General features: G+C 35.6%; 1 protein-coding gene across 1 annotated transcript; it reads left to right on the top strand.

The window, feature by feature from the left end:
- The first annotated feature begins 3407 nt into the window (after nucleotides 1-3407).
- On the top strand, nucleotides 3408-10826 carry LOC117913295 (aminopeptidase P1-like). The gene is made up of 7 exons (XM_034828242.1): nucleotides 3408-3472; nucleotides 8013-8147; nucleotides 8280-8360; nucleotides 9574-9628; nucleotides 9872-9976; nucleotides 10074-10145; nucleotides 10735-10826. Exons 1-7 carry the CDS (start codon nucleotides 3413-3415, stop codon nucleotides 10824-10826), a joined length of 600 nt encoding a protein of 199 aa, XP_034684133.1. The 5' UTR covers nucleotides 3408-3412.
- Nucleotides 10827-11087: the final 261 nt, after the last annotated feature.

The following is an 11087-nucleotide window of genomic DNA, read 5'->3' as shown; positions in this document are numbered from 1 at the left end:
AAATATACATCAAGATGAATCTCAGAAAGAAGCTCTTATACGAACTTCCTCTAAGACATGAACTCAATGAAACAACCTGGCACGTCTATACACATGCCCGATGAAGAATGATATAATGAATAATGCGTTTTTTTTTTTTTTTGCGCATACCCTGATCAATAATGAATGATCTCCTATGAAATACATAGCCAAACGAATAAAAACACCCCATGTACTGATGTAACATGAATCATCTCTAACAAGACAACCTCTCAAAATGAGATCTCTGGACCACTGCTCATAAGGCAAGCGGGGGAGCAACGTGACAATCCTCCATGCAGTGACGCGTGAAAAATCATCACTCAAGGTGAAACACGGATAATGTTGAGTAAGCAATGATGAAAGAAAAGACAGAGAACGAATATCACAAGTGGTGATATGTGATATCGGAAAATAGTGATGAAATGATGTCCAAGTGAAAAATATCACAATGAAGAGTGAAGAATGATGTCTGAATATCTATGTCCGGTCTAGAACTCATTACGTATCCAATCATAGCATGCAAGCACTACAGGATCCCCAACCTGGTGTAATAAGTAAATGAGGTGATGAAAGAAAAAACTATGTGCTCATGCGAGGCTCAAAGGGCTAGCAACAGGTAACTCTATATGTAAGGGTGATAGGGTAAATAGGCTCATGAAATGATGGACACCCATCCTTTGACCACAACCTCAAACATCGTGCTTTCAAGATCTCACATGGTCAAAACTGAAGACTGGCATCCATCCAACAAAGTCATGGCAACTCCTCTAAAATCGTGTGAAAGCCCCCACTGATGCTCTATGATAACCATCAATGTCCTCTGAAAATCAACTCACTCTATCATCACAAGCCACTCACTATCGTCTCATAAAATCACCATCTCTAATCATCCCGACTCTCTGAAGTCATGCGCAATGGCTCAAATCTGGATGCTCCACGATAACTCCTCTATCTCAACAATATCGTCAAGTAGTCAAAATACTCTCCTCTCCTCCTCTCGTTTCTTCTGGTGTCTCCTCTCCTCCTTTCGTTCTCTCTCTCAGCCATTTTTCTTCCTCCCTCAACCGTTCTTTTTCTTTTTTGGTGTCCTTTTTCTTTCCCAACTGCTTTCATATTCCTTACTTAGCTGGTCACCATCCCAACTAATGCCATGGCCACGGTCAGCTGCTCCGGCACGTGTTTCATGTAGCTCTTGAAGAAAATAGGCCCTCCCACTTTTGGCAACTGGCCCTCTCTATAACAGAAAGAATACACTCCTGTAGGTTCCTTACCAGGTGTCTCCTTTTGGTTGCTTCTTCAAAAGCACTATTGTGATTCCTTACCAGTCAATCAGGAGACAGCATGTGGCACCTTGAGAGCCTTCCACCTGCAAAGATGAGCTGTAGGAAAAATGAGGTATAATGAATCCCAAACGGGGGTCTACAATAGTACTCCATTAAATTACTTGTAAAGGGTATCTCAAATTAGTTTATTAATTTTAATCATATCTTAGATTTATTAAATTAAATTAATTATTTTTTTATTAACCTTGTCAAAAGTAATAATTGTACAAAGTCATTGAAAAGTGAGTTTATTGGGTGATCATGGCTTTTCAAGATTTTTGGTAAGTTACAAAAGTTAATACAATGATAATTAATAATAATAGGAAAAAAAATAATAAAGAGTGAAGTAAAGAAAATGAAAAGAACAATTTTAATGTTGTTGAGGATAGCAATGAGATGGGTTTTAGACTAATCACCCGAAAAGTTAGGATGGTATGAGAATTTCGCATATCCATCTTGGCTTCTCCTACCCCTATTCAATTTTTTTTTTCAAAATTCTAATTACATAAACATAAATACATTTTATAAATAATAAATATTATAATTTATTTTTACAAGAAATTATTAATTTCATTTTATGTGTTAAAAAGGTAAAATAAAAAATAAATTAAAATAATTTTTATTTAATTATATATATAAACAAGTGGGATATAATAAAACAATACTTGATCTTGTCTTGAACTTGACCTATATTTAAAAAATAAAAAAAAATCTAATTTAGATCATCTTTGATTATGTTCTAGAGATCTAGTTCAATGTCTCCATTTATGGGTTGACATTCACCATAACCTTGTTATGTCATATGTATTCAACCTTATCGATGCATTACTTTCCTGATGGTGCCCAATGTTTCGACACTCTAATTGACCAAGTGTGAGGTTGTTGCTCATCTAATCTCTTACTCATTTATATTCTATTGATTGATGTTGCCAATGGGTTTTAGGCACATTTAGGAAAAATACATTCTATCCTACTTCTCATCAACCCAAATTTGTTGTTTATTCTTCATTGGAAGGAGAAGGGGCATAGATATAGGTCGATGTATACTTGATGTTATGAGATCCTATATTAGTGTTACCCATATCAGCAATCTATTATTTCTCATTATCGTTTCTCAGATTCTCTAGCAAGGTCTTGAGTTGCAGCATGAGCTCCTTGTCTTTCGTTAGCCTACGCATGCCTTTTGATCGGACCTCCTGGTCCCAGCATGTGAGCCAATTACCTAGCCAAAGATAGAAAGGGATGGGGAGGATGAGATCTAAGCACTAGTTGAGCAAGATGCTAATGAGATTGAACTTACTCGAAGCCACAAACGTGCTTCTCCTGTGCCTCTACTTGCTCCAACTCCCATTGCATACTTGCTCCAAGCCTTCTATTGATCTTTCAACTTATCTAAGCACCTCATAATCAAGGTTTGAAAATTTGGGAAATTTTGCTTAGATTTTTTGCCAAAACGAAATTAGACACTGATTATTGGTTGGGTGAATCACTAAAAAATCGATATTTTGGGAAAATCGTGAAACTTCGCTGAAAAAATCACTGTTTTTTTTTCTTTTCAAAAAAGCTTTTTTTTTTTTTTTTAAAAATATATATATGTGTGTGTATGTGTGTTTTTTAATTATTGTTTTTTCCAATTTATCTTTTATTGTAAATTTATATCACTCTTTTATTTTATATTATTATTTTATTTTTAATTATTTGTATATTTATCTCATTAATCTTATTTTATCAATGATGCCAATGGGGGTATTAAATAAATAAAACAGTGCCTATTTAATATAAATGTGTTTGACTTATAAGTAGGGATGGGGGTTTCTATTAAAAGGAAAGCTAAGTCTTGTACTTGTTAGAAACATTTTACTACTTAAACGTCACAGGGCATAATCCACATTTAATTCTTCTGGATGTCTAGGTGCATATAAATATAAATATCCTAGACTTCACTGTTATGGGTTTGAAATCATGGGTCATATTGAATTTGTTTCTTTTTTGTTTTTAAAAAAAAAATGCTTCTACACAATAGTTTCTATTTTGATAATTATTGTCTGTCTAACTTTGTCAGGGAAACTATGAAACTGACAGAGGTATCTGCAAGTGATAAGCTAGAAAGTTTTCGAGCATCAAAAGAGGTACTTGTGGACCCCGCATTTCGGCTCATGCGTTTCCCACTCGATGGCGAAACTCGATTTTTATTTTGAAAAATGATTTTATTGAATTAAGAAAATGACTTCGAGTCGCCACTTATTTTTGTTTTATTTTTAAAAGGATAAACAAAATAAGAAAGAAAAACCCTAAGTGTGACTCCTTATTTTTGGAAAAGGCGGTCTACGAAAAACCGGATCGGGTTCGGGGGTCAGGTTACTTATCGTGAAGGTACGGTAAAGACCGTAACACCCCTTTAAGTCCCTAAAGTCAGGTCTCTACTAATTAAATGAAGCTGGCGTGACAATTGACGAGTAAATAAATGAATATCCTGAATGATCATGCACACATAAAAGGCGGGACATGCATAGACAACGATTAGAGGAAAATGGATACATACTTGGGCCATGAGCCACCATGCGCTATCAATAGAGAGGGTTAGTGCACAATTTAGGAATAATCACATGTATGTTAGAGAGTAGGGTAAATCAATCATGTATGATAATCAAAGCAATCAATCAATCAATCAATCATAAAGTCACATATGTCGGGCTCCCACCAAAACCCATTCATTTTGCATGAATTAATATCACAGATTCCATTATTCCGGAATTATGAAAAAAACATTCATGCCTATTAAAATCAAGAGGAGCAGAAGATCGTTTGAAAACCAGAGCGGAATTAAAACTATTTGAGAGAAAATTGGACTTTTGAAATTTAATTGAAAAATTGGAATCTCGAAGATCACTAGAAAATTGGAGTTTTAGAGTTTATTTGAAGATCAGACTCTTAGAGGTTGAATGTGAGAATGTGAATTTTTAGAAAACTGAATTTGAAAAAGGTTGTGTGAAACCAAGGTTTGGTTAATCTTGATTTTGATGATAACAAAACAAGGTTTATAATTAATGATCATATTTCAAGTGTGATTAGGCAAGACAACTTCCAAAGTGGCAATCCAAAGACAAATCAAGCCAAGGAGAAATCATGAAGAAGAAGACCCCCTCAAAGAGAAGTGCTTTTCAAGACCCAAGCTTCATAAGATCTCCTTGTAAGGTTGTTGGTGCACTAAGTTTTTTCATGCATTACATTCTTTACTTATGCACCAAAATTATCCAAGAATTAATTCATTTTAAATCCTTTTAAAATTGGATGATTTCATGTTTTCAATTAAAACCTTGTGTCAAATATTTTCCAAACTTGTTTTAAAGGTTTTAAATTGAAAAAGTTGGGTGTTGAGCCAAAAATGGCTCAACCGGTTGAACCAGATGAACAGTAACCGGTTGACCCTCAGCTCAACCGGTTGAGGGTATGAACAGTAACCGGTCGACCGTTCGAAAAATGCAAAAATTTTCTCTTTCTTCCAGAACGGTTGTTCAACCGGTCAAGGTTGAACCTCGTCCGGTCGAGGTCCGGTCGAGGCCCGGTCGAGGCCCGATCGAGGCCCAACGGTCACCTGCCAAGCATTAAATGCTAACGGCTAGTCAACCGGTCGACCCCCAGCTCGACCGGTCGAACCCCAAACGGCTAGTTTGGCTTTTTTCTTCTATAAAAAGGCTCCAATCTTCATTGTTTCAAGAGCTTAACCTTCCTAAATCATTCTTGAGTATATTTGAGCCTTAGAAGAGTATTTTTGAGTGCACCATTATTCCAAAACTTGCATATCTTTAGTGCACCATTCAATCCTAGTTTTTCTTGTATCTTTGAGCCTAAAGTTCTATTACTAGGATTTTGAGAGATTTTTATTTGTATATCTTTGTGAGGAAGTTTTCCAAGAGTGTGGTATCTCTTGAGAAATGTAAAGGGTGCTTGGAGCCAAAAATCCAAGAGGGTGGATTGGAACCATAATCCAATTGTATTGCTTGAAGGCTTGGTTTGGAAGCCTTGAATTAGTGGAACCTCAAGCTTGAGATTGAAGCTAGAGGAGAGTGGATGTAGGCCGGGTTGCGCCGAACCACTATAAATCTTGTGTTTGCATTCTCTCTTCCCTACTCCTTTAATTTATATGCAATTGTTTTTATATTGTTTTCATATATACTTGCATATAATTATCTCTTACATTCACCTAGTTTAAATTTGCAAAAAGAGACCATCACCCTATTCACCCCCCCTCTAGGGTGATTACCATAGGTTGGATTAGCCTCAAATTCCTAACAGGTTGGAATTTTGAAAACTATTTGAGGGTTCGGGATTTTAAAGAAAGATTAAGTTGCAAAAATTGAGACTTTGGGAGTTGAATTTTGAAAGAGATCAGAACCGTAAGTTAATTGAGAAGTAGAAATTATGAAAGTTGATTTATGAAAATTAGAAATCTCGAAAATCATTTGAAGACGGACTTTTTAGAAATGAACAAATAAAATGGTAATAAAAATAATGATGATAACAAATGAGTAACTGAGTAAATACGGTAATCGAAACATTAGGAACTGAAAATTAAGTTCGGAGATAGGACACTTGGAATTTTAGATAGCTAAATTTAGAAATCGGAATTTTGAAAATTTGAACTTTAATTATTGGAATTTGTAAAATAAATTAATGGAATAATAATGCTAATTAACGGAAATAATATTTAAAAGAACAAAATGAATAGTGAAATTTTTTGGATTGAAAATTAAATTAGGACACTAGATTTTTAAAGAATTGGATTTTAATGATCAAAATAATAAATAAATATGGGGTAATAATACTAATTAACGAGAACAGTATTTAAACGAGTAAAAATGAATAGTGGAATTTTTGGGATTAAAAGTTAAATTAGGACATCAGATTTTCGAATAACTAAACTTGAATGATTTGAATTTTTAAATGAAATAATTAAATAAATATTGAATAATAATAATAACTAAATAAACAAGTGTGAAAAATTGGAATTGTGGGAATTGGGGATTAGAATTTGGAATCCGGAACTTGGAGGAATTATTTAAATGGGTACACAATAAACTAGAAACATATATAATAATAAATAAATAAAAAGATAAAACTCATGTCTCATATGCTAACACCTGGACCATAAAGAAGCTTGGGTTTTTTTTTATTGTTACCCCAAGAACATTCCTTTGGCTTGCACGTGGCCATTAACCTTTTGCAACCAATTAAATAATCTTTTCCCTCCACACTCTCCTTCTTCCACAAGAATTATTACGAAATTCCACGGTATTTATTTCTACAGAGATACACTATATATCACCAATTTTCAACATCAAAACTGAAAATATCAACTATGAAAACAACATCTGAACTGAACATGACAAAATCACCCAAAGATGCACACACAACATTCAACGTCAAATGCAAAAATCATATAAACTATCAAGGCAAGAGACGAGCTGAAAGTGATAGAATCACCCACAGATGCCCACACTTCGCAGCCCCCGCAACGTTGAAAACCGGGGAAATTCAAAGACAACCAACGCATATAGAATCATTTTTGCAGTGGAAGGTCGAGTTTCGAGCAAAATTACTTTTGAAGCCTGGAAACTCTGAAAAATCAAAAGCTAAAGCTTCTGCTCATATCCACCATGGAGGCGAGAAAGTGGAGAAGAAGACAGAGCATGCATATATATGTAAAAGAAAACTGTTGGGTCTTGCCTCATTCCACAGATGCCGCTGGGAGGGATTTCAAAAATCAAATGCAATGACGAGTCTACACTCAGGATATCCCAAAACAAGAAGCAAAAATGCACAAGTGGTCTCCAAATATCAAAGGGATCCGCAAATGACTAAAAAAAAAAACAGAGGAAAACAATTCAAAACAGGGGAGAAGCAAAATAAATTAGAATCATACCTGAACCCAGAGAAGTCAGGGTGAGTGGATCCTCAGATCTTTTTCTTTCTCGTTTTTTCCCCCCGGATATCTTCCTTCTTGCAGCCTTGATCCTTTTCTTGCTTATTTAGCTATGGAGTACCCTCTCACCCGGATGCTCTCCGCAACCCTCTGCTCTGGATCCCCCTGCTTGAAGAAAAGCTCCCCCCAGATATCTCCTTTTCCTTTCCTCTGTTTGTGTCTTCCCAGCAAGCCATCCTCCCTGCTGCTACACGTCCCATCTGATGGCTACCCCCATCCTCTCTAGCTGCCCGAGAGCAGCCCACTTGAGAGGCAGTAGAAAACAACAAAAAATAATAATAAAAAAAGCTAAAGCTCCTGGGGTCTACAGTACTTTATAGAAAAGTTTTTGTTATCCTGACAGTCAAAAGTGCCATTTCAACATTACCAGATGGCATTGATAGTTTAAACAAGGGGATTTGTTGATTTTGTTGCTGTACTTTTTTATAATGATCATGATTGTCGATTGTAGACTAGTACTATCTCTTCAATACCACTATGAAGTAACTTAAGACGCCCTTTTTGCTTGAATGATTTTCTAGGAGATGTATTTCTGATAAGTCCTTTCATGTAATTTGTTTTGTCATATTTTTGTTTTTCCTAGATTAGTTTTATTTTTGTTATTCTTCTCTATCTTCTGATAGAACTTTGTATTTCATTAAATAGATAGCACTATGTGTAATATTCTTGATGGCTTCTTTTTGCAGCATTTTAGAGGATTAAGTTTTCCTACTATTTCATCGGTTGGTCCAAATGCAGCTATCATTCATTATTCTCCAGATGCAGAAACATGTTCTGAGTTAGATCCCGATAGCATTTATCTATTTGATTCTGGAGCGCAGGTTTGCCAACTATCTTGAATTGTTTGGGATATAGCCATTAACCAAAGAAGGCAATACAATAAGTCCATTTTTTGTATTAACTTTGTGTTTATGATATTGCTATTCTTTACTGATGATATGGTGTCTTTGAAGTATCAAGATGGAACAACTGATATAACTCGAACTGTTCATTTTGGAAAACCTTCGTCACATGAGAAAGCATGCTATACTGCGGTATGTGGCTCTTGTTGCTTTCTTTTCAGGATATCTTGTATTTATTTGGCATTTGAACACTTCTTAACCTTGTTCATTCAAAACAGAATATGGTTGTTTTCAGTTCTGAAGTACGGAAAAAGTTCCATATTTTTTCAGGGTGTCACTGCAGTCGACTTGGAAATGAGCATATTTCAAAACATTTTGAGATGGAACAGAAGTCCATCCAAAAGTTGGAAATGTGTTCTAATAATTTTTCAGCCCCTTATAGAGCCACTGCTACCACTGCTAGGCCCCTAGGAACACCATTTCTGTTGTCACTGCTTCTGCCATCTTCTGCTTTGATATCCTGTTACAGCCATTGCCACCTTATCCACAATCATTTTACTTACGAGGAAATTGATCAAATTGTTCGCTACCCTTTATATCCTCCTCATTGCTTCTATCACCTCCAATACTATGGCCATACTACCACTGCCCACCTAGAACCTGTTGCTACCTTTTACACAATCTTCCTCCTCTATCAACCTGTGTTGTTGTATCCAGACCTCTCATCTGGAAGCGACTATATGTATCAACACACCTAATACACCTCAAAAATTTCCACTGCATCCCATGTTATCAATTTTGGCACCTTTATTTCCACCATTAGCTCCTCTTACTATAAACAATCATGACATGATCGCAATCACTTCACCACCTTCTCAGCAAGTTTGCACTGCCATCATCTTTTACCACCATATCTAGCACCATTCTATGCTATGACTATCACTACCTGCCTGTCAGCACGTTATGGCTACACCAGTGCAGTTCACTGCGAACTCTAATACTTATCTATCGTGACATTACTTTTCAACTTCGAAATTTCCAGTCTTTCGGTTGGAGATCAAGTATCAATTCCAATATGAACAAAGTAGTGGGATAAAACTTCGTTGAGTTTTCTGAAGTTGCATTTTAGGTGTTTGCAAAGGAAGTAGCCTTATCCCAGAATATAAATTCATATGTATTTTGTTCATATTTCATAAAATGTTCTACTGATTTTTATAATTTTTTTTATTGAATACATTCAAAATGTCTTAATAGATGCTTACCTTTTTAGGCCCTTTGCTTCAAAGTAAGCAAAAAGGTTTTGCTTCATAAAATGTCTTAATAGATGCTTGCTAACAAATTTCTTCTATCTAGGAGTTATGTTGTGGTCTTGAGCATTTTGCTTGATTTGTTGGATTTCATGCAGGTTCTCAAGGGTCATATCAGTCTGGGTAATGCTCGATTTCCTAGTGGAACCGCTGGTATGATGAGCTTTTTCTCTTGTTCATTTAATTTGCTAGTAGCTTATTGGGCTTCTTTAGTTCCAAGGGAGGGGTAAATTTCAGCATAGATCCTCAGGAATCACCAAATCACATAGTTGACCAGCAATTTTCTTTGTTATGTGCCAAATTTGTTGCTTGTAACTTTGTTCTATTTAAAGATACATAGATATGCGCCCATATGATGTTAAATTCACTATTTATTTTTATAAATAATTTTTACAGGACACACACTTGACATTCTTGCTCGTGTCCCATTGTGGAAGGATGGCCTTGATTATCGACATGGAACTGGTCATGGAACTGGATCTTACCTTAATGTTCATGAAGGTAAGCGATGAATGAAGGGTTCTTCCTCTTGTTATTTTATATGTACTTTGATGCGAACTAATATACCTTTTTTTTTTTATTGCACTATATTGAGCAGGACCCCATTTAATTAGTTTCAGAACGCCTGCTCGGCATGTGCCATTACAAGCTTCAATGACTGTAACAGATGGTTGGTATCACAGCTTCATTACCTTAAGTTGGATTTATAGAATAAAATTTTCTTGATACGGTACAGCCTTAGATCCAACCACTTGGGTTGGGTGTAGAAATTCTTTCTTCATTCATCTTCCATGAGGCCATATCCTATGGAAATCCAAGGTGGTGTAAGATTGCAAACTGTCAGGAGTCCTCTTCATGCAGGACCAAGTAGATGTTTGACACTGGCTGTCTACCCAAATCCTTACATGCATTTTTTCAATGCCTGGGTTTTCTAACTTCTTGCTTGTCTACTTGAGTTTTTCCCCTCTATTTTGCTAGTGCATGTTTATACAAAGGTTTTTTGATGAAAGTTTATAGAAATCAATTAATAATTTTACTCGGGAGCTGGATTTGGCTTATTATAATATTCAAATTGAATCCAGAACTTTGGTTATGTTTTGTTGAATGAGTACTAGAGTGTTGAAATAGTGGCATTTGTAATTGAGCACTGAAGTATGTTGGCACCAAATTTTCTGCTTGTTCCTTTCACCTTTTGTGAGAGCCTTAAAATGCTTTTATGATAGAAAAAATGGATTTTATATTGACATTGTGTTTTCCAGAACCTGGTTACTACGAGGATGGGAACTTTGGCATAAGATTGGAGAATGTCCTCGTAATCAAGGAGGCTGAAACAAAATTCAATTTTTGGTGATAAGGGTTGATAAGCCAAAGATAGAGGAAGTGGTTACAGATCCCATGTGATCTTTACTTGATTTCTGTTATGACAGCTATCACTACAACTGTCTTTACTTCTTGTAATAGAGTTTCTTGAACAATATATAAACTCTCTTTCACTCTGGTTTTCTTCTACAGAGAGAACAGAGTTTTGCCTTCTCAAATTCTAACTTGGTATCAGAGCCTCTCGATCAAAGGTGTGAGTATTCTCCTCCCTTTTCTCAGTTTTCCATCTCTT

This window comes from Vitis riparia, chromosome 4 (assembly GCF_004353265.1).
Source record: "Vitis riparia cultivar Riparia Gloire de Montpellier isolate 1030 chromosome 4, EGFV_Vit.rip_1.0, whole genome shotgun sequence".
Lineage (NCBI taxonomy): Eukaryota > Viridiplantae > Streptophyta > Magnoliopsida > Vitales > Vitaceae > Vitis > Vitis riparia.
The sequence above is the reverse complement of the archived record's forward strand: the minus strand, read 5'-3'. Positions and strand labels throughout refer to the sequence as shown.